Raw genomic sequence first — 25,000 nt, forward strand, 5'->3', positions numbered from 1 at the left:
AGGTAACATATCTCGCTCACTATCAGGAAGACAGACTAAATATCGGCAAGAACACACAGGGTTATTTTATAACCAAATGATATGTGGCTTCTTTATCCCTTCTTTATTATTATAGAACGATAGAACGGGTACAAATTATTGTGTATCATTATTTTATGCTTTAACTATTGAAAAATAGCAGATATACAAGCTCATAGCGCGGCAACTAGTTAAAGATTTTTTTTTTGAAAAATGGTGAAAATTAGAATTTTGACACGATTCTATAAGTGTCTTTTGAATCTTTCTAAGACTTTTTGAAAAACCTATGTTTCTATGTCAGCAATCTGGCCAGCTATCGTCAAAGAAAAGGTCATTTTCACTTAACTGGAGCTCAGTTAGTATGTTCTTGAGAGACTACTTTGTCAGTGGTTCTCAAACCTTTTCATGTGAAGGACCCCCAAAATGATATGTATTTGGCCACGGACCCCCATCTCAAAATATTTAGTTCCAGGGACCACCCAGAAGCAAAATTTGAGGTACAAACGTTCGCTTTGAAAATACATACATTCAAAGATTTGCACACATTTTCACGACTTTAGCAGATCTACAAGCTCGCAGAGCTGTGAGCTTGTATATCTGCTATTTTTCACCGGTTAAAGCGTTCAATAATTCTAGGCCTGATTGGGTTAAGCGCCATATGAATATGAATATGAATCGACAGTACATTTGAGCATGTACCTCATGAAAGATCCAGGGGTGCATAATGTCTGCTCTGTAGGTGTGTCCCTCACTGTACTCCCTCCTGTCTGAGGCTTATGAAATGTCTCCTCTTCCTTTCTCCATGCCCGGCCTTTGTACCACACTCACAATGGCCCCCGCTCTTACATAAAGCTCCCATCATGGCCATCACAATAATGTGTGTGCCCTTGTGTGTGTGTGCGCGCGCGTGTTTGTTCGTGACTACGTGTTTGTTTGTTTGTTTGTTCGCTTGAGCGTGTGCACGTGTGAGTGACGGAGAGAGAACGTGCACGCCTTTTATCTATTATAAAGCAGACAGAAAAGGTACATACATGATCTTTGAAGAGCTTCCCCGTCCTATTTTTCTCTGAAATGAAAGTGCACACCCATCATCCTCCCAACGCACACGCACACGCACACAAACACACACACACACACACACACACACACACACACACACACACACCCCACACACACCCACTCCCCGCCCCCCGTACACACACACACACACACACACACACACACACACACACACCCCACACACCCACACACCCACTCCCCACCCCCCGTACACACACACACAATCGCCACTGTTCTATTTGTCCTCAAGTTATCCCCATGATGTCACATGCACCGCGGGGACAGGACCTTTGGCTAGCAACGGTACATAGCGACGCGGCGTGCGCCGTCTCAGCTAAACAATGCGACGATGACCAGTCGTTTCCTCGCTGACATTTGTGATAAGGGTCAAGTCGCGACGCAATGGGTCAACATATGACATAATTGCCTCTCCAGCAAACAGACGTATTGTTCATGTTCACCGAGTTTTTTTCTTTTCTTCAGGGGGGCAACGGGGCTCAGTGTGTACAACACTACTGTGTTGCTATGGCAGAACTTGTGGGGATGTTTTCTGTTGATGATGACCATGTTTCTTTTTTTTATTATAATTTTTATCCCATGATTTTGTAACCCATTTTCACCCAGTGCCAATTGCCTAAGTAATCCTAGGCTTTGCTCTCCCCCTGTCACACCTGGGGATACAACGGACTGACCTCATGCTTCCTTCTATGCATGAGTAGTCCAAGTTGCTTCTTTTCACCTGACATTGGGGATTTCCCCAGTTTGGATGTAGCGCGTGGAAGGAACACGTTATTCCAACCAGTTCCTTTCCCCTCCATCAGGCGCCCCGGCTGGCCAGGGGGAGGTATTATAGAGACCAGGATTACTGCATGTTTTTGTGAGGGTATTTACCCTAGGAGACACGGGGAGAACATACAAACTCCACACAGAAAGTCCCTATCGCCAACCCCACCTAGGGTGTGGGCGCTGATGTTGCGGAGGAGGGAACACGCCCCCCAGTGCCCACAGCATCCCCCAGCAGGAATTGAACCCAGGACCTTCTAGCTGTGAGGCAAATCGCTAACCACTGCGCCCATGTTTTAGGTGCATAATGGCGTTAAGGGCTAGAGATGTTGTGGTTTGTTTTTTGCGTATGCGTGCGTCTGTGCGCATGCGTGTGAGATGCATAATAGCAAAAGAGAGCCACATTCTGCCTAGTAGTCCCGGAAAAGATGTGCTGTTATTGGCTGGCGTCGCTTTGAATGACAACCTTGAGCCCTGTGAGGCCCCGCCGAGCGGGCGGCAGCGAGCGAGTCGTCGGGCCGAGCGGCGCAAAGGTTGCATGAGCCGACTCAGCGCCGTTACCGAGTTACGTGCCGTTATGTTCAGAATAGTAAATATTGCCCAGGGGACTGCTTCTGTGTCCGAATGAGGCTCAAAGGGACTTCTTCAGCCAATCACACGCTGGCAGGGTGGGGTTTGGCACAATGCGGCTTCATATCGCTATCATGCGTGTGAGATAGGGAGAGAAAAACCTGTATCTCGACTGCCCTGTAAATGCAATGTTTAAATTATATATCGTCACTGTCGGGCAGAAACCTCGTATCTCCCAAGTTTCAAATTTGTATGTTTTTTCACGAAGTAAAGCCCTGCTTCATCAGACAAGGCCGTCGCACAAAAGTAGTGAAAACAGCATACTACAAGCACACAACGCCTCGCGGTGCGAGGCGTTGTGTGCTCGTAGATCGGCTGTTTTCACTAGTTTCGTTTCCACCCGACAACGACGATATAAGATGTGTGCGCGCGCGCGCGGTGTGTGCGTGTGCGTGTGTGTGTGCGTGTCCGCGTGTTTACGCAGACAAATGGGTGTTTGAAGATGTGGAGGTGACCTAGTGATCCCTGACACCATTTGCAGGCCTCGTCCGCTCCTCATCTCTTCTGCTGTTCTCTCCAATGCACTGCCTCTCTCTCTCTCTCCCTTCCTCCCTCTCCTCTCTCTCTGTTTCTCTCCGTTCTCTACCGCCCTGTCTTAATCTCTCTCTCACTCTTCCTCTCCTTCGCTCTTTTTGTTACACTCTCTCTTTCTGCCTCGTCTCTCACTCCTTTACGCTGTACAATCAGTCCACAATCAGCCCAAATGTCACACCTGAATCCATTATCATTCATTGTGTGTCTGTCTGTGTGTGTGTGTGTGTGTGGGTGTGTGGGTGTCTGTGTCTGTGTGCGTCTACTATGCGAGCTTGTGTGTGTAAACATGTATTTTTCATGTGGTTGGGTGTTTGGTGCATATTTCGTTGTTTGGCAGCCCACCCAAGGTCTCAAATCAGTGGGTGGTTTTGTGATGAATGCATGTCGCTGTGTGTGTGTGTGTGTGTGTGTGTGTGTGTGTGTGTGTGTGTGTGTGTGTGTGTGTGTGTGTGTGTGTGTGTGTGTGCGCACGCGCGCACACGTGCGTGTGCACTTGTAACATCAAGAGTGCTTTTAATTAAATGTTCACATTGAATATTGACAAGGCTCATTCTTAGTATGTAACCAGATTTAAACTCTACGGTATTGATCCTGCAGATTCCTGCTACAGGCATCCCTTGCTCCATCACGCACACGCACACACGCACATGCACACGCACGCACGCACACACACACACACACACACACACACACACACACACACACACACACACACACACACACACACACACACACACTCACAGGCACGCACATATATGCACACAAATCTACTAATGCACTTGGGAACACATTCACAAGCACATACTCAATTTATGGAACAAAAGAGCACTGCACTGAGTAAGAACTTGAAAGCATTTTATTTGTGTGTGTGTGTGTGTGTGTGTGTGTGTGTGTGTGTGTGTGTGTGTGTGTGTGTGTGTGTGTGTGTGTGTGTGTGTGCGTGCGTGCGTGCGTGCGTGCGTGCGTGCGTGCGTGCGTGCGTGCGTGCGTGCGTGCGTGCGTGCGTGCGTGCGTGCGTGCGTGCGTGCGTGCGTGCGTGCGTGCGTGCGTGCGTGCGCTTAAGCTTGTATTCTTGCGAGGACAGTGAAGAAATCAGAAAGATGACGAAAGAATCCTGCAAAGTGAGGATATTTTGCAGGAACCTCACCTCAGGTGTTATCATGCAGTATTCAGGACTCATGGATACACATTTGAATGCAGTCAATGGCAGTGTGTACCAAGGTCATCATACATGTATTCAATTTCCAATGCTCAGTGTAAATGTTTAAATGTAACTCTGGACCCCTTAGCTGAGAGAGAGATGAAGCAGGGACCCCCACTACATATTGTATAAATGTGTGATGCAGATTTTCATCGATAGAGATAGATTCATAGACATGTTTGACAGCACTGTCATCAGTCTATGTTGGATTTGTGTTTTTAGTTAACTTTACCTTTCACTGTATTTGGTCAATGTATTTGGTCTGCTCTTTTTTACCTCCCCACCAAACCTATTTTCCAAAAAATAGCAGATCTACAAGCTCTCAACGCCTCGCGCTGCGAGGGGTCTGTTTTAAGACCCCTGCTGTAAGTTTACAAAATCTAACCAAATGGACCTGTGACGAATGGTCCATCCATTGGTTCCATTTGTAGCCTTTCTGAGTTACCAATGCATAAATGACCACCGAGGATTGTACTACGCATGTGCGTAGTCATGCATGCATAGGTAGGCTATGTGTGTACATGAATCTAAATGTACGCATGCACTATTTCACTGTCTGTCGGTGAGCAGAAGTGAACCGTTGAAATGTGTGTCAGAAACAGAACACACGTGACGTGAGGTATATCTCTCTTTTGATGTTCAACACTGAAGCGCACTGCACTGCAGCGTACTGTAGTAGCGCCCCCCCTCTGTTCCCGTGTGCATTCACTGGCTAAATTTAGAGCGGGTTATTATGCTTGAGCTCTGCACTCGCCACAGAGCCAGAAGTGGGTTACTGTGCTTCTTTAGCTGGTAGCTACAGTACCACTGTGTGAAAGAGAGAGAGAATGTGTTTGTGTGTTGTTGCGTGTACTGGGCAGTTTAGTGTGTGTGTGTGTGTGTGTGTGTGTGTGTGTGTGTGTGTGTGTGTGTGTGTGTGTGTGTATGCGTGCGTGTTTGTGTGTGTGTGTGTGTGTGTGTGTGTGTGTGTGTGTGTGTGTGTGTGTGTTTTGCACACTTGTGTAGTTCTTTACACATGTGTGTGTGAATGTGTGTGCATGCACCTGTAATCGCTACACAGTGCTGATTATGCAGAGCCAGCCAGACATTGTGTGAAGTGCACCGTGTGCACATTTACTCTACTGTGTGTGAGTGTGTGCGTGTGTGCGTGTGTGTGTGTGTGCGTGCGTGCGTGCGTGCGTGCGTGCGTGCGTGCGTGCGTGTGTTTTGCCTGGGTGCAGAGTACACACACACACTGATTATGGATCTTTGCCAGACTGGGAGATGGGGAATTGGCTTAGGAGGAAGTGGGTGGTCACAGTATACAAGGTCAGACTATAGTGTGGTTCGCCCCCATGTGGCCAGTCTGGTAAATGACTTTATTTCTTTTGAGAATATGACATTTCAACCCCCTGTTCAAAGGACTCCCTCAGCTTAATTAGTTATGTAACATGAGTTGATCCCCCTGATGCAAAAACGGATATGATTCATATTTGAACAATATATAGTGTGGGTTGCGCTAAAACAAATATTACAGAACACCCACAGCGGAGCCTGACTAAGTTATTGGTTGACTGACTTATATCTAGGATGATACATTTTCTTTTCTGCTTTGTGTATTCAATCCATACAGGGAAGATCATTGATTCATCCTCATTTAGAAAAGCTCATTATTCCATGCAGATGAAGAAAACTAAGAATTAGATAGGGATGGGGCGATAAGCGATATTATCGTTTATCGTGATAAAAAAACACTCAGGATAATCGTATCGTGGAGATTAAATGTGTCGTGATATTGTCTTCCGTCATGCACTGGGATCAATTCACCTTTTATTTGCCGAGCTGCGTATCCGGTACCATTTAAACCCTCTATTGGTAAAATGTACTTGAACGTACTTGATACAGTCTTTTTTTCACTCTCTACCAAATCTCTTTGCCAAAAGATAGCCGTTCTACAAGCTCACAACGCGTTGCATTGCGACACGTTATGAGCTTGTAGATCTGCTATTTTTTGGCAAATGTTCCGCTAAAGGATAATGGATGTTGGGGATATTTTGATTATCGCAATAATATTGTAAATCGCGATTTATTTGGTCACAATAATCGTGATATGAAATTTTCATATCGTCCCATCCCTAGAATTAGACTAATGAGTAGATAATGTCCTTAATCCCGTATTGCTGTTGGTAGCCGTGTCCAATCATCTCTCTGTGTGTTTCTACATAGGTTCTACATAGAGAGCATCTCCTACTTGAAGGACAACGCCACCATTGAGCTCTTCTTCCTCAATGCCAAGTCCAGCATCTACAAGGTAAGCTTGCTGGACACGCTTGATATGAATGGATTTGTTAAGTAAACAAAGGTGCCTTCCATCATGGTCCAGCAGAGCTTTTAAAATACCCCAGATGGGACTCGAACCCACAATCCCTGGCTTAGGAGGCCAGTGCCTTATCCATTGGGCCACTGGGGCTATATGCATGTGGTGCATTCCACCCAGTAACAACACAGAGACACATTTTTTACGTGTCCCTCTGTCACTGTTCGACTAAATCTTTGCGCTACAAATATCAAGTCAGTGTCAGCAGCTTCTCTCTAATTATTCGTGAAAAATCACAGTAGGTTTCCCAGAAAAAATACACTCCCAAAACATATCATATTGAATGACTTTATTTTGACGTGAACTTATCTTATCATATAATTCCTCAATCAAGATCATCCGGTGGCCGGTGCTAATGAGAGTTAAATTGACACTACTAGGATATTACTGTGCATATGGACTAATCTCACCCTCAACTGATTTGGTGAAGCAGAAAATGTAGCCAATCAGCCATGCTGCATGTACTGTAGAGCAGGGGTTTTCAAAGTGGGTGACGGGGCACCCTGGGGTGCTGCGACGGCAGTCCAGGGGTGCCGCGAGATCATTTGGTAATATTTGGAATTTATTTGAACTCTTAAACAAATATTTGGTATCATTTTAAACTTGAAGTACAACGTTATTTTCAGTAAGTTTTGACCAAAATGGCTATTATCTCAACGTTTTCCTCGCAACATAATCACTAAAATATCGTCACTGTCGGGCAGAAACCTCGTATCTCCAAGTTTCAAATGTGTACGTCTTTTGGTAAAGCAAAGCCCTGCTTCATCATACAAGACTGTCGCACAAAACTAGTGAAAACAGCCGATCACACTGTGCTTGTAGTAGATCTGCTGTTTTCACTAGTGTAGTACATTTTATAGATGATAAATACAAAACGAACCGTTTTGGACATACAAGGGTTCCACCCGACAACATCGATATGCAATAAATATGAGGTGCTGGGAGTGAAAATTATAATGTAGGTGTGCCTCGGATTAAAGAAATATTTATGGGGTGCCCTGAGACAAAAAGGTTTGGGAACCCCTGCTGTAGAGCTACGTTCAGCCACGCTGTGTGTAGGGCTGGACTCTCACACATGGACAAACAACACATCTGAAACACATGCCAAGACTTCAAATGCATCCATTTCCCATGTTCTCTTGCGGAGCTGTGCACTTCTGTCCTAGCGCTTCTGCTAGCGTGTGGTCTCGGCTAGGGACGGGACGATAAGCGATATTATTGTTTATCGGGATAAAAAACACTCGATAATCGTATCGTGAGATTCGTGACTGATTGATTGATTGATTGAGGTATTTATTATAAGGTTTTGCATAGAAAAAAGTGCAGTTTCATGACAGAACAGTTCACTGATACACGGTCAACTAAAAGGAAACTCAGTTAAGGCAAACTTATTTCCGTTGAGAGATCCTTCTCGTGGAGATTTAATTTATCGTGATATCGTCCTCCGTCAAGCACTGGGATCAATTCACCTTTTATTTGCCGAGCTGCATATCCTGTACCACTTAAACCCTCTATTGGTAAAACGTACTTATAATATTATTATTAATATACGTACTTGACAGCCTTTTTTTCACTCTCTACCAAATCTCTTTGCCAAAAGATAGCCGATATACAAGCTCACGTTGACGCATAGTGAGCTTGCAGATCTGCTATTTTTTGGCAAATGTTCTGCACTAGGATAATATTTTGATTATTGCGATAATATCATAAATCACGATTTCATTGGTCACAATCATCGTGATATGACATTTTCATATCGTCCCATCGCTAGTCGCGACTCATCAATGTTTTAACCCCATGCCTCACGAGGAATCACAAGTGAGACTTTTTTCACCTACTCCCCCGTTAAAGATATGTGCAAGGCAATGCTTTATATAAATGGATTTGGTTGGTAAACATAAATAGAGCTCAGCTGAGCTTTTAAATACCCCAGATGGGACTCGAACCCACAATCCCTGGCTTAGGAGGCCAGTGCCTTATCCATTGGGCCACTGGGGCTGCTATATGTAGCTGCTGCATTCCACCCTCTAACAACAGAGAGGACGCAATTTTACTGTCCACCTGTCACTGTTAGACTAAATCTTTGTGCTACTCAAATATCAAATTGGTGTAAGCAGCTTCTTCTCACTAATTATTCATGAACATTCAAAGTAGGTTGCACAGAAAAATAAACTCCCAAAACAAAACACAAAAAATAACAAATATGGAGTGACTTTATTATGATGTTAATCTATTTTTTTTACACAGTACTGGATTAGAGTGGCATCAGTTATTATGACATTATGTTTCACAACACTGTATTATTGAAAGTGTTATTATTTATTAGTTTTTCTCGTTCCCTTTCCCCTCAAAACATACAGGGAATCCTTACATACCCTGCTATGTAAACTTGATTGGTGCAATTTCTCGTGATGCCCAGATGGGGGTGCACTTGACTTGAGGGACAGCAGGACACACAATGTGTCACAGTGTCAGAGGATCCATCAGAACAGCCATTACTATTCATTTAGTAACAATAACGCTGACTTTCACAGGCCCCCGAACCAATGGCTTCCTGAAACAAATACAGCTCCACCCACTTACTCTGATTGTGCTAAATCTAGGAACATTTCTCACCTTCTGCTCTACATCTCTCAAGATGTAGCTTATTCTGTCCCAGTATACTCTCACAGACAAATGTGGTTCCTAAGCTTTTGAGCTCAAGAGCTAAAATAGGGTGACCACCATATACAGCCGCTCAAACCGGGACGCGAACTACTGTTCCCTAAAACCGGGACCCTCAAAGCAATGCGCACGTTCAACTCGCACGCCCGCGCCCATTCTCTAACGTTCGTGCACGCGCACATACGCAGCGACTGTTGACAAACAGTCTCTGCGTCTATGCAACCTCAGAAAATAACACTATTATATTAATTCTGGCAAAAACCGGGACCGTTTCGTAGTGAATGTTGAAAACCGGGACATATTACCGTTTTAGAGATATTTGCCGGGACCTCGGGACACGCAGCTCGAAACCTGGACAATTCCAGCCAAACCGGGACGTCTGGTCACCCTAACCTAAAAGAGACATTTGTATGTCTCCCCAGGACTAAACTAAACTAGTGAAAATATCTACAAGCGGGTTACTTTTTTGTAATCAGAAATCATCAGTAAGAAAGAAATTGCTCGACCCATGCAATTGGGTCCACAACCCAAATGGGTCCCGACTCCCGGCCCATTGTTTGAGAACAGTACAAAAAACATGCATGGTAGATAAAGTAACCATTGTTTACTATTGTTAATGTTTATTTACTACATGTTTACTCATGCACACAACACACACACACACACACACACACACACACACACACACACACACACACACACACACACACACACACACACACACACACAGGAGCTATATAGTAGCGGTGGGAAGCCATGCTGGGTGGTATAGATAGGGTGCGTTGGCTCAGTGTAGTGTTACATTCTGCCTGTCTGATCTCTTTACCAATTAAGAGCTGGCTTGTATGGAAGACATTCCTGGCATACCTGACCCACTACTCACTGCCCACTAAAGCCCCCCATTATTACTGACATACACAAATATATAGGCTACCTACCCACCCCCACACTCATACACACACACATACAATTACACATAACTACAAGTATAATGTCGTTGTCCGGTGAAAACCTTGTCCAGAACCTTTCTTTTTTACGATTTAAAATAGTGAAAATAGCAGATCTACAAGCACACGACGCCTCGCGATGCGAGGCATCGTGTGCTTGTAGATCTGCTATTTTCACTACTTTTGTGCTTCACTTTTATATGGCGAAGCAGGGCTTTAATTTACCAAAAAACATACACATTTGACACTACGAGGTTTCTGCCTGACAGTGACGATATTATGTGCATACATACACACACACACACACACACACACACACACACACACACACACACACACACACACGTCGTACAGTCAAAAGAAAGCTAATCACACGGGGGCTTTGCGGACAAAGGAGCCGTCGGTTCTGTGCTAATCTCCCTCACATACTAACATCACTGCAGGATATTGAATCACCCACACAGACTCCACCCCCCCTTCCTCTATGTGTGTCATATAAGAATGTCCTTTTTCCTTCTCACATAAAAAGAAAGAGATAGAGAGAGAGAGAGACTCTGTGAGGAGGATAGTTCAGTGAGTCACCAGAGTGTTCCACAACACTCTCTCTGTAGGGCCTTTTTCACCGGCAAAGAACTGGTTCTGGTTCTTTCTCCCTCCCGCCTATGGGATGAACCAGAGGTGAGCTTTTCCACCGAGCACCGAGTTGGTTCCGAACCGTAAAAGTTGGTTCCAAACGGGAACCACAAAATCCTTGGTTCCTCTGGTTCAATCTGGTGGAAACGCAAGCCGGTTCGCGGCCGGTTCGCAAGAATGAACCAAGGTTCCAAGAAAGTTGAACGGCACTGGTTCTTGAACCAAGGTTCTTATGGTGAAAAAGGCCCCTGTGTGTCTCTGTCTATCTCTTTTGCTTCCACTGTTAATCTGTTAGCTGGAGCTGAAGCCCATCAGCCCTGCACCCCCACCTCCACTTACACCCCTTTTCCATGAGAGGAGGAGGTCATGAAATTAGAGATGGGGTGGCGGGGAGTTTGCAGGGAGGTTGGGAGTGGAGAGATGAAAGGAATTGCGGCGCTATCATGGTGGAATGTACAACGATCAGTAGGAATTCCCCTCCCCCACCCCAACAAAACTCACTCACACACACACACTAGTGATGGGCAATCCCGTTCATTTCAGTGAACGAATCATTTCGTTCACGGTAATGATCCGTTCAAACGATTCGTTCACGTTCACCGTTCATAGCACGATCGCCCCGTGAAAAACACTATCGCGGGAGCGTTTTTATTATGTCGTGAGTACAGCCCGCCCTCCCGGTTCCCGTCCTGAGTGCCGGGTGCTATTAGGGGGAGGGGGCGGGGGTGTGAACGAAAGTGTGAACGAGCCCCGCTAATGATTTGATTCTTAGGAACAAATCACTCATGAACGACATGCACTTCATTAACACACACACTCACACAAACGTCTATTTTCTTAATTCATTATGTATGACATCATCTCATTCTCTCTCTCTCTCTCTCTCTTGCAGGAACTTATTGAGGTGGATAGCGATGTCGTCTTTGAATTGGCCTCCTACATCCTACAAGTAAGACCAAATAACACACAATGTGTTTGTGGTTCGGTTTCGCCCTCTGTGTGTTTGATTGTGTTTGCTAGGGATGGGACGATAAGTGATATTATCGTTTATTGTGATAAAAAACACTCAATAATCGTATCGTGGAGATTACATTTTTTTGTGATACCATCTTCCGTCATGCACTGGGATCAATTCATCTTTTATTTGCCGAGCTGCATATCCGGTACCATTTAAACCCTCTATAATTGGTAAAAGATACTTACAAGCTCGTAGATCTGCTATTTTTTGGCAAATGTTCTGCCTCAGTTAAATGGATTTTGATTATCGCGATAATATAGTAAATCGCGATTTCTTTTGTCACAATAATCGTGATTTGACATTTTCATATCGTCCCATCCCTATTTGATTGTGTTTGCTTGTAAGGCCAAAAGGCAAAATCTATGAAAAGATGTTGAGAACCCTACTGTGTGTGTGTGTGTGTGTGTGCGTGCGCGCGCGTGCGTGCGTGCGTGCGTGCGTGCGTGCGTGCGTGCGTGCGTGCGTGCGTGCGTGTCCTCTCTGGCCTCTGTACCCTAGCCCTTTGTTCTGCTTTCACTCTTTCCTGTGCACGAATGTGGCAGTTTGTGTGTATTACCATATTTAGCCCACAGGCCTAGACACATAATTCAATTCCACGTCACGTGACCTTTACTTTGTACCCAAACAGTCTCTACCAGGGCCTGCCTTGCAGGGCGACGTGACGTAAATATCACTATAAATATAGTAGGTCCTGACTGTGTCCCGACAATATTTATGGACCAAAGGTCTCTCGATATTGTCCCGTTTTCTATAAACATCCTAATTCAGCATTCAGTGTGTTTTTTTATAGAACTTTTATTTACTGAAGACTTGTTTGTGAGACATGTTTCATTGTTAAGTGGTAAACTGGAAATTCATTCCACATCGCTCATTAAAGTTTACTGTACTTGTACTGTACTTCAGAGTTCAGACTCTCTCTCTCTCTCTCTCTCTCTCTGTCTGTCTGTCTGTCTGTCTGTGACACACACACACACACACACGCACGCACGCACGCACGCACGCACGCACGCACACACACACACACACACACACACACACACACACACACACACACACACACACACACACACACACACACACACACACACACACACACACACAAGAGAAGTGTAATTGTCCCACTAATTGTCCCGTCACAATGTCAAAGGCTTTTATCCCAGTCTTGTCTGTGACAAAACTCTGCAACATGAATGTGCAGTGAGACCAGGAGATGTTCCTTGTATAAAACGTGTCTTTGTTGCTGGCTAGGCCTAAACCCTGATCATTAAGTCGGGAGTGCAGTGAGTGACATATTACTTCAGAGCTACAGGGGACCTTTGTTCTCTTATGGCACCGCTTTTAGTTGCTAGTTCACAAAAAGGTTACGCACATCTATTTTAGAGCGCTTGTGCGAGACAAAACAAGCTACAAAGATCAAAAAGAAACATCTCCACGGCAGCTTGCTGTTCCACCACATTTACTGTGGAAAACACAACGTTGGTGGAGCAGCCAGCCAGTTGTGCTTTTGTTAGTCTCTCTAGTCTTGCTAGTATTTCTCTTTCTTTGTCACTGTGTCTGTCTCTCTCCTCTCACTTTCAGTTTCTCCCTCTCTCTCTTGTTCTCTACTGTATGTCTCTCTCTCTCTCTCTCTCTCTCTCTCTCTCTCTCTCTCTCTTTCACCTTTTCTCTTTAACGCTCCCCCTTTCCTCTCTCTCAGAGGTAGGTCAGTCCATTAACTGTGATGCTACAAGGTCAGGTTACACACAGAGAGTGACGCTTGAGTGGTTTGCGTGTGTGCGCGTTCGTGCGCGCGCGCACGTGTGTGTGTGTACATGCATGCATGTGTTCTGTGCAGGTGCAGTGCTATACTATCAGGTATCTGCTGCTCTGCTGGCCTGCAGTGATTTAGCTCTAGGCTTAAAAAGTCTCTATTCCCCACATAGGAGGCCTGATACGCACGCACGCACACACACGCACGCACGCACGCACGCACGCACGCACGCACGCACACACACACACACACACACACACACACACACACACACACACACACACACACACACACACACACACACACACACACACACACACACACTCACATACCATCATTCATCATTGCTATAAAACTATTTGTCCATCAATATCTTTAACTTATATTCTCCCCTCTTTTCTTTTGTTCTCCTCTGTCCCTCCCCAGGAGGCTAAAGGTGACTTCAGCAGGTAAGCACACTAAATGATGTCCTGGAAAAACTGCATGTGAATGAATGTACAACCAAGGCCTGTAACTGTCCCTTTGGGCCAGGGGGTCAGAGTACATGAAGGTCAGAAGGCACTTTGCAAACAGTGTTGATTTTGTCGACTAAAACTTTGACGAAAAATGTTTGTCGACTTTGTAGATCTGCTATTTTCAGCACGCAACCAAGTGTAAAATCAGTCATTATGATGTCATCAAGGTCCGCCAAAATACATTTTAGTTGACAAAATCAACTGTAGATTTAGTCGCCTAAAAACGTATGATAACTTTTCAGGTGTCTAAATTATGACAGTTTATTCAAAAGACTATGACTAAAACTAAATCAAAAGGTGCTGTCAAAAACAACATTGTTTGCAAACATAATCAATATGCCCATAAAAGGGGACAAGGACTGGGAGATACAGATATCTCCATATATGGGCACATATCCGTTTTACATCACACTGACATCACACTGACACGCATGGGTCCTACTGATGCCGTCAGTGTTCTCCATATACATGGATCTCCATATATGGGTATCAGGGATCTCCACATATGGGTAAAGGGACAAGGACGTGTGACTATTGATGACATCAGGTATCTCCATATATGGGCATAAAGGGGATCGCATGATGTCAGACGTCATAGACGTTTCACATAAATGGCCATTTATGATCTAATATACTATCATATGAACATCACAAGCACATTAGAAGCCCAAGCTTCTAGTGGTAATAATTGTAACAATGAGCCTTCATGTTGGCACGGATGTCACTATGCTAAGATACTTTTGGGGCTTTTTCTGCCTTTATTTGATAGTGTAAAATAGACTGACAGGAAATGGGGAGAGAAAGATGGGGAGTGAAACACAGCAAAGGTCGTCGGGATCGGGACTTGAACCCGCGACACGCTGTCAGGCTGGATGAGCTGCCTAGGTGCCTGGACTGGACGTCTCCGCCAGCTGTCCACGCGTATTAATGTGTAATGTAGTAGTAATGCAGTATTGTGTGAGTACAAGAAGGGTGGTTTTCTTGGATGGAATATCTGCAGACGCTGCCAGAAACTAGGAACCAGCCTTCCAAACAAACCCATTCACTGACACATGGCACAATGGATTGTCTGGTTAGGGACAGGGACAGGGAGGGTGGGGACTGGCAGGAGTGTCGCACCAACTTCTGGGCCCTGGGTACAAGGATTCACTCACATTTTGTGCTTTAACTATTGAAAAGTAGCAGATATACAAGCTCACAGCGCGGCACCGAGTGCCGCGCTGCGAGCTTGTAGATCTGCCATTTTTGAAAAATCGTGAAAATGTGTGCGGAGTCTGAATATTTCAAATCCTTCGAAGGTTTTTTTTCTAGGTCAGCGGTGCTCAAACCTTTTCATGTGAAGGACCCCCAAAATGATATGTATTTGGCCACGGACCCCCATCTCAAAATATTTAGTTCCAGGGACCCCCCCCCCAGAAGCAAAATATAAGTTACAAATGTTCGCTTAAAAAATGCATATATTCAAAGATTTGCACACATTTTCATGACTTTTCAAAAATAGCAGCAATGCACTCGCCAGCAATGCACTCGGTGCCACGCTGTGAGCTTGTATATCTGCTATTTTTCAATAGCTAAAGTATAAAAGAATCAAGGCCCCTCCACCTTGGGCCCTAGTAACTCAGTCCTAACTCAGTGACACCCCTGGGGAATGGGACTCACTCACAGTGTGAGTCGGGGTTTTTATGTGTTTGTCAGTGGGGTGGGTGGCACAGACACAGAGACAATAGCTCACCGCTCGGTGGTCAGACTGTCTGCCTGGCTGTCCGCGTTCTCAGAGACACAACTCTTATGTCACTCGTGGGGACTGCCTTTGTCTTTTTAGCTGTTTTGCAACCTTTCGACCCCCCCCACCTCCCATCAACCAATGTCTGCCGAGAGGAAAAAGGGATTGTGCGCGCGTGTGTGTGTGTGGAAGGAAAGGAGATCTCCTCAGTGCATGACTTCAATCCAATTAAGCGCAGCAGAGTTCTCCAATGGAGCGTGACACGATTTCTTGGGACCGCATCATATGAATTTAGCTCTGGAACATGAGACCGACTCTATTACAGAGGGAGCAGTAGTGTAGCTGCAGCAGTCTCTCAGATGTTCGTCTGCACATGGCGGCGATGATAAAGAGAACAGCGCAGCAGCAGCCGTGGACCCCCTGACCCCGTTTCCTCCTTTGCGAACGGAGTTGTAAATAAACATGGCGTCCTCCTGACGCTGGCTGGAATGTGACACAGTGCGGACACATTCCTCCAGGCTTCTTCTCTTGCCTCCTACGCCTGCTGACCCTTCAACCCCCAGACCCCACCCAGTCCTCGAACCCCAAACCCAGATTGCTGACATAGAAACAAAGGTTTTTCTAAAAAAATCTTAGAAGGATTCAAAAGACACTTATAGCATCGGGTCAAAATTCAAATTTTCACGATTTTTCAAAAATAGCAGATCTACAAGCTCGCAGCGCGGCACTCGGTGCCGCGCTGTGAGCTTGTATATCTGCTATTTTTCAATAGTGAAAGCATACAATAATGATACACATGTGTGTACCCGTTCTGAATAGGTTAACCCATTTAGACACATTATTACGCATTATGTTGTGTTTTAAATATTGCAAAATAGCAGATACACAAACTCACAGCGCGGCACAGAGTGCCGTGCTGCAAGCTTGTAGATCTGCTATTTTTGAATCATCGTGAAAAGGTCTTTGAATATTTCAAATCCTTCTAAGGTTTTTTTTAAAAACCTATGTTTCTATGTCAGTGGTGCTCAAATATTTTCATGTGAAGGACACCCAAAATGATATGTATTTGGCCACGGAACACCCATCTCAAAATATTTAGTTCCAGGGACCCCCCCCAGAAGCAACTTTTTAGTTACAAATGTTCGCTTAAAAAATACATATATTCAAAGATTTGCTTTACATTTTCACGGCTATTTTTCAATAGCTAAAGTATAAATGAATTAAGGCCCCCCCCCCCACCTTGGGCCCTAGTAACTAGTAACAGACGTTATTGCACACGCAACTGCTGTAAGTAATATTTGTCAGGATTCAGGGATCCCTCCCTCTCCTGCCAATTCCCTGCATAGCAGAGTGGAACCCAGTGGTTTTATCGCTGGGTGAGACCAACGGGCTGCGATCCAGAGCTTTAGCTCATAGACTGTCATGTTCTCACACACCCACCCCCCCACCCCCAGCCCCAGGCCTCTGGAGGCTAGGATGATGGAATCAGGCTGTGTCACTGTGAGTCTGAAGTAGGGATGGGACGATATGAAAATGTCATATCACGATTATTGTGACAAAAGAAATTGCGATTTATGATATTATCGCGATAATGGATTGGATAATGGATTTTCCATTATCCTGGTGCGGAACATTTTTTTTTAATAATTTCAACAAATATTCACTGTGTATTCACTCCATTTTGTTCCAAAATGTTCCTATTTATCATGGCAAAGCAAAAAATAAAATAAAAATATAAATAAATATCAATTTAAAACTTCACTCTCGCCATACAGTTTACAGTTTAGGCATTTAGCAGACGCTTTTAATCCAAAGCGACTTACAATAAGCATATAATACATCACTAAGCAGATAAAATACATCACTATCACTACCACTACCATTAATATTAATGGTAGAATGTGGACTTTGTCACACTGCATAACTCCGCCCCCGGTAGCAAAAGAGAATGATTTTTCTGGTTGGCCAGTCAGGGACCAATCAGAAGGCTGACAAAGGGTCAATTGATCCCGGTGCATGACGGAGGACGATATCACGATAAATTAAATCTCCACGATACGATTATCGTGAGTGTTTTTTATCACGATAAACGGTAATATCGCTTATCGTCCCATCCCTAGTCTGAAGGATCAAGGTCCAAAACTGTTCTTCTGTTTTCCCCTTCTCTCTTCTCCTAACTTTTATCTGCGCCCCCTTTCTCTCTATAGGTTTGCAACAATCGCTTATATTTTTTTTATCGATTTTAATAAAACAAGCGATTTTCTAAAATAGCAGGTCAAGTTCACATCACAACACACTGTGAGCTTTAAAAACAATCTCGATTCTCGAATTATTTGATTAATTGAAAGAGTAAGCGATTGAATAATCGCAAAGATAACGCAGCCCACTTTCTGTCTCTCCGTCTGTCTCCTTCTCTGCCTGGCCGTCCATCTCTTTGCAGCTGTTGTCTGCTAGACAAGACGACATCCAGTTAGCAGCCAGTTGCGCGTCCAAGTCAACTGTCTCAGAGAAACGCAGGACATTAAGCCTGGCAGCATTTTGTCCATCCGTCCTCCCCCTTAACTAATTGTTCTTCCTCAGTCTTACGGGGTTTTTCCAACGTTACTCACCGCTTCCCAGGACAGTTACAGTAATAGGGGGAATTTCAGTGTCAAGTCGTCATCGTCTTCATGCCATATAGCGTTTCTCAAAAAAAGAAAGAAAAAACGCTCCTTTGTATGAAGTTCAGAGGATGTTCAAAAGCGTAACATTTTGGAGAAATTATTTTGGATAATTTCAACGGTGGCTTGGATGAAGGTATTATCATACAGTAGCTGTCGTTTTTGTACTTTGGTGGTCTTAAAAGTGTTCTTTTGCCCTGACGTTCAAGGGTTTCATCTGTTTCTGTACGAGAATATTACATTTGTGTGTGTCGGTCGGTGGGTGGGTAGGTGGGGGATAATCTAATTTTGAATGAAAATTGTCATGGTTTGTACAAAGCCATTCACCGAGTCACAGATCTCAGATTTCGGTCTTCCTCAAAGCATTATTTCATATCGGTTTCAGTGCATGACATGTAAAATGTTGTGGTTGAATTGTGTATAAACTTGTGTGGCTTTTTGGATGTGGCTGTAGGCTTGTTCTCACATGTTGGTGGTCTCTCCTTTCCCAGCAATGACGTGACCAGGGGAGACCTGAAGAAGCTACCCGCTCTGCCCACACAGGCCCTGAAGGACCACCCCTCGCTGGGCTTCTGGTGAGGGACCACCACCCTACAACATCTCTCACTGTCTCTTGTCTTTTTGTATCTCTATCATAATGTTTTTCAACCTTTTCAGGCCGCGATCGCCAAAATAATCATTTTTGAACTTGGGACCCTCCCCCCACCCTGACGAGCACTAAGAGTTGAGGCACTACATTTTGTATAATACGGTTCTATTGTGAAAATAGCGGATCTACATGCTCACAACGCCTCGCAACGCGACCTGATGTAATTTCTGCCTCTAATATTTGACAATTTGACCAATGTTTAATTTGTCATTTCAGAGGTATTAAAAAGTCATTAAATTGTCACTTTAGAAATGTGCAGATACCCTCTATAAACTTAAACTTTATGTTGGTTTGTTTACAGTTGAGTGAGAAAACAATGTTGCACATTAAGTTAATCACCTAGGGACCCCCCAAAATAATTTGGGGGTCCCGACCCACAGGTTGAGAACCACTGCTCAATCTCTCTCTCTCTCGCCTTCTCTCTCTTTATCTATTGTCTGGTTCCCTCTCTTTCTCACTTGCTGCCTCTCTCTATACCTTTCTCTCTATTTTTGCACAGTATCTCTGTATCTTTTCTTTGTCTCTGTCCCTTTCACTTTCTGTCTCTCTGTGAGTGTGCCTGGCCTGCACAAAACAGCGCCCCTCCTTTAACTAGTGTGTTGTGTGTGGCCACTCAAGGTATTGCCAGGCTACGGACACGGCCAGCCACCCAGCCACCCACCCACCCACCCAGGGACATACCCACGGACATACCTGTCTATTGGGAGCGCTTTCACCGCTCCAAAAATACACTTGCTTAGGGCTGCAACCGTTAATCGAACAAATTGATTTAATTGATTATAATAAAATAAATATATAGCCTATAGAATAATGACTAAGAAAATGATTGACAGTTGCAGCCCTACACTCTCTCTTTCTTTATCAGCCCCCTCCTCTTTCTGATAGTTTTTGAGCGGTGGTAAACTGCTCCATAGAGTGGCTGTGCGTGTCTGTAGCCTTTTTCCTCAGCGTTTTGCCATAGCAAAACGTGTGTGTGTAGCATAGCCTGTACATCCTAGACTCAAATCCTAGTCTGAAGACGTTATGCAAGCACGACCACCGCTCACTTCACATTGGGTGTGATTTTTTTTCTCTCTCCCCTTTTCCATGCCTCTAATTGGTATTTGTGTCCTCTTGTGCAGTGAGGATCGGGTCATAGAACATTACAAGAAACTCAACGGGCAGTCCAGAGGACAAGCTATCGTCAAGTAAGAACACCACACAAGACCTCGCAAAGCTCTCTTCAACTCAACCTGCTTCGTCTCCATGAATATTAAGAGCCATTTTCACAACGTGTACAGATTCGTTGGAATTGTGTGTGCCTCATGTCTCTCTTTTGGCTTTCTTATTGACAGTTATATGAGCATCGCAGAGTCTCTGCCCACATATGGAGTACATTACTACGCTGTAAAGGTAGCGTTTTACCACTGTTCTCTACTCTCTCTCTCACACGCACACATATTTTCTCCGGCCCCGGAGTTCAGAGTGGGTGCATTGGGATCTTTTGAGCTGTTAAGCTTCTTCACATATGTTGTATAGAGTATGTTAATGACTTTTTTATGTATGTCTCTGTGCCAGGACAAGCAGGGCATCCCGTGGTGGCTGGGTCTGAGCTATAAAGGCATCTTCCAGTATGACCACCAGGACAAGGTCAAACCCAGGAAGGTGAGGCAACTTCACGTCCGACCCTCGGCGACTGCTCGCAGTCCTCTCACAATCTGTCCATCCTCTCCACCTTCCCTACATCTCTGATGAATTGCCCTCTTTCCTAGGCCTGTCACGATTATTACATAATCGTCTAATCACAATTATTTGACGTAATCGTGAATTATTTTGTCATAATCGTATATTTTCAAACACTTTCAAAAATAGTGGAAATAACAAGCTTGTAGATCGGCTATTTCCACTCTCAATGTTCTTTTTTAAGTATAAAGTTGTCAAATATGTAAGTAATTTCTTTGTATATTTAGGTTATGTGTCATATCTGCCATGTGCAACATCAAAGCCTACAAAGTCAAACAGAAATGTAATTGTCAACGACAAAAACACAATTAAATCGTTAATCGCAATTATTCGAGTGACGATTAATCGTCTTGTAAAATGTCCTAATCGTGACAGCCCTGATCTTTCCTCTCTCCTCCCCGTTCCTCTCGCTCTCTCTCTCTCTCCGTCCCTCTCTGTCTGTCTCCTGTAATCTGTCCACTCTACCTCCTCCGCGTTCACAAACTTTCCTCCCTCCCTTCCTCCATCCATTTTTTCCCCTCTTCCGCCGTCTTCTCCCTTCCTCCGTGTCTCACTGTCACTCTCTCCCCCTGATTGTTTCCACCCGTTATGACTCACACAGAGTATTGTCATTGTGAGTAATGCACACACAGTCCTCCGTCCCACTGCTGTCCTCTAGATGTGTTTAGTCTGGGACGGCTTTGATTCCCTCCAGCTCCTCTGAAGGTGGCCGTCTTCCCTCTGTGTTCCCTCCATTAGCTCTCACCCCCCCTGACCCCCAGGCAGCCACCCTGAGGGGCCTTGATCACTGGCATTCAGCCTGCTTTCACAGGGTGTTAATGAGGGTAACAACATTCCCATATTGACACATAGCATAACACTAACACAAACATACATTTCATCAGCAAATATAAAACACTATAAAGCTCTATTTTCCTCCATGCCTTACCCCATATCCCTAGTTAAAATATGATTATTTTGGGGGTCACAGCCTGAAAATGTTGAGAAACACTGTACTAGAGTGTGTGTGTGTGTGTGTGTGTGTGTGTGTGTGTGTGTGTGTGTGTGTGTGTGTGTGTGTGTGTGTGTGTGCGCGCGTGTGCTTGCGTGCGTGCGTGTGTGTTCTGATTAGTACATTCCACTCTGACCACAGAGGCTCGTTCCCCGGTCTCCCAAATCCCGCGGTTGCCTAGGTGTTACATCACCATGGAGACAGGAAGAGAATGCGGTGCAATTTTATCCATTTTTACCTCAGCGCGCACACACACACACACACACACACACACACACACACACACACACACACACACACACACACACACACACACACACACACACACACACACACACACACACACACACAGACACGCTGGCGTGCGCGCACACTCACCACTGTAAGATCAAGGCAGGGGAATGTTGTGCTTATCTTGACTCCAGACTCCATGGAAAGGTCACCTTTCCTTATTGTGTCTTTTATATATATGTATTTATATCCCTGGTGGCAGACTCCATTAATGCTGGCCTTTCATAACCTCAATCTTTCACATAACACAGTAGAAAGGGAGGACGTGGAAGGAGGGGAATTAATCTCCTTCCCACACGATTACTTATCAAGCATTTGGATTCCATGGCAACTACCGGAGTGGTATTAATTTATCCATTTGGCTCCTCTCTCTCTCTCTCTCTCTCTCTCTCTCTCTCTCTCTCTCTCTCTCTCTCTCTCTCTCTCAGTGGCGTCAGTTCAGAAAAAGCTAAGGTATGGCAACATGACTGGTGTCTCGCGTGCGTGCAAGACACCAGTCATGTTGCCATACCTTAGCAAGAGGGGCATGATACATTTATTTTAAGAAGTACATTTTTTTTCTTGGGCTGGATATGGCAGCCTGGAACGGTCGTTCAAGTGCAGAGCTCTAAACTTGGCATGTTAGTAAACGTGCCACAATTAACAATAATGCATTGCACCTGTGCAGCTGACCTGCGGAACCTGGGGATATACCATTTTTTTCAAGATGGGGAGAATGCAAGTGTGGAGAATATAATTTTAATACCTTGTTAAAGTGACCATTTTGTAAAATTTTGCATTTGCAGTTATTTTTCTGTAGTTTAACAACATAATAACCAGCACAGATAGCCAAAGAGACATTCATGGATTTATATTTAAAAGTAACTTTTATTTTCCCCTCTGGACCCAGGGTATGGCAGCTGCATTCCCCTGCCATACCCAATTGACGCCCCTGTTCTCTCTCTCTCTCTCTCTCTCTCTCTCTCTCTCTCTCTCTCTCTCTCTCTCTCTCTCTCTCTCTCTGTCTTTGACTGTCTGTCTCACGCTCATACACACACACACACACACACACACACACACACACACACACACACACACACACACACACACACAACAAACCAGGAGATAGGGAAGCGCTGGCCCATGCCAGAGTGAGACTGGGCCTCCCTCCTCGTCAACAAAAGGTTGATTGTATTCTAAAGGCACTTGAGCGAAAAGGGAGTTTGCGGACTTCATGTCCTGTTAGTGCAACATCACAAGGCAGACTCTATCCCCTCAACACGGCAGGTCACGGCAGAGACACACAAGGAAAAGTGGAGGGTGGTCTAGACCTAAACCTAAGACATTTCTTCCTCTGTCAGGTTGTAGAGATATTCAGAGAGCCTAGTGCAGGGGTCTTCAACGTTTCAGGTCAAGGACCCCTTAGTTGAGAGAGAGATGAAGCTGGGATCCCCACAACCTTTTCAGAGATTCCATATGGTTTCATTGTTTGACAGCAAAATCATCAGTGTATTTTGGATTCATGTCAATTTGTGTTTTCAGATATTTAACCACTTGAGCTGTCAATACTTATAAAGTTGACCTTTCACTATGTACTTAGTCTGCTCTTTTTCCCCTCTACACCAAACCTCTTTGCCAAAAATAGCCGATCTACAAGCTCACAACGCCTCGTGCTGCGAGGAGTTGTGAGCTTCTAGATCTGCTATTTTGGGCTAAAGTTCTCAGAATAAGGACACTAGGGTTCACGTGGTTAATAATATAAAAAAAGAAAAAAGGTTTCTAGCACACAAAGATTTGGAGGACCCCCTATAGTAACTCTGAGGACCCCCTAGGGGTCCCGGAGCCCCTACTGAAGACCCTTGGCCTAGTGCGTTAGTAGAAACAGGCAGTTCTTCCTACCAGCCTGCGTTTCATCCACCAAAGGTAAAATACACTCACTCTGGCTCAGCCAGTCTGCCACCCGAAAAGGTTTGAAACCAGACTCAAAGGGGCGAGCAGTCCATCCTAGCAATGAGTCGATGCCGAGGGCCTCTATAGCAGGCGCTATCAACGATGTCACAGTACATTAGTCATGCACAGTATCTCTCAGCTCATCTGAAGAACGTTGACCAGGTGACAGGTCAGTGTTTTAGTCACAGAGTTCCTCTACCAGGAACAGCAGTGAGTCAGACCTGGGAGATGTCACCACCTATAACTGACTACAGTGTACTGACTCAACTTACACCGGTGTGAGAAAAAACATATCGTTGTTGTCGGGTGGAAACCTTGTATGTCCAAGACCGTTCGTTTTGTATTTATCATTTTAAAAATGAACTAAACTAGTGAAAACAGCAGATCTACAAGCACACAACGCCTCGCACCGCTAGGCGTTGTGTGCTTGTAGATCGGCTGTTTTCACTACTTTTGTGCGACAGCCTTGTATGATGAAGCAGGGCTTTACTTGGTGAAAAAACGTACAAACTTGAAACTTGGAGATACAAGGTTTCTGCCCGACAGTGACGATATGTTATTGGAAACTTTTAGGCTTTTTCTGCGGAAGTTATGAAAATGTTGTCTCGGGGGGGATATTCTCAACTGATAGGTCTTGGGATTTGACACGTGGAACTAGAAAAGTAGTTTGATGTTTGATCATGAGTTTGATCATGATAATAATGAGTCTTCCATCTTCGGCATTGGCTTTAATTTACTTCTCAAAGCGGGACCAGAGTGGCCTCTTTGTGTTTTATTAGCTAGTGGACATCCTGTTGTTACTAAACACACTCTGTCCCACCGCTCTCCTCGGGTGTTTATTTGGCAATGTTTAAATACTTTCCCCTTTCTCCCTACTCGCCCTACCGCAGACAAGACACACACACACACACACACACACACACACAC

General features: G+C 44.7%; 1 protein-coding gene across 2 annotated transcripts in view; it reads left to right on the forward strand.

Annotated features, from left to right (window-relative positions):
• frmd4a (FERM domain containing 4A) overlaps positions 1-25,000 on the forward strand; it is a gene marked incomplete at both ends in the record, with an annotated part of 123,926 nt that overhangs the window by 67,496 nt on the left and 31,430 nt on the right. For both annotated transcript variants that reach the window (XM_080737442.1, XM_080737441.1), the window contains 7 exons: positions 6,431-6,515; positions 11,718-11,774; positions 14,020-14,042; positions 18,983-19,066; positions 20,262-20,327; positions 20,475-20,532; positions 20,698-20,784. In XM_080737442.1, the coding sequence (XP_080593568.1) occupies positions 6,431-6,515; positions 11,718-11,774; positions 14,020-14,042; positions 18,983-19,066; positions 20,262-20,327; positions 20,475-20,532; positions 20,698-20,784 (460 nt within the window). The remainder of the gene's footprint in view (positions 1-6,430; positions 6,516-11,717; positions 11,775-14,019; positions 14,043-18,982; positions 19,067-20,261; positions 20,328-20,474; positions 20,533-20,697; positions 20,785-25,000) is intronic.

Source organism: Nannobrachium achirus, assembly GCF_963921795.1.
Source record: "Nannobrachium achirus genome assembly, chromosome: 11".
In the NCBI taxonomy this organism is placed as follows: Eukaryota; Metazoa; Chordata; class Actinopteri; order Myctophiformes; family Myctophidae; genus Nannobrachium; species Nannobrachium achirus.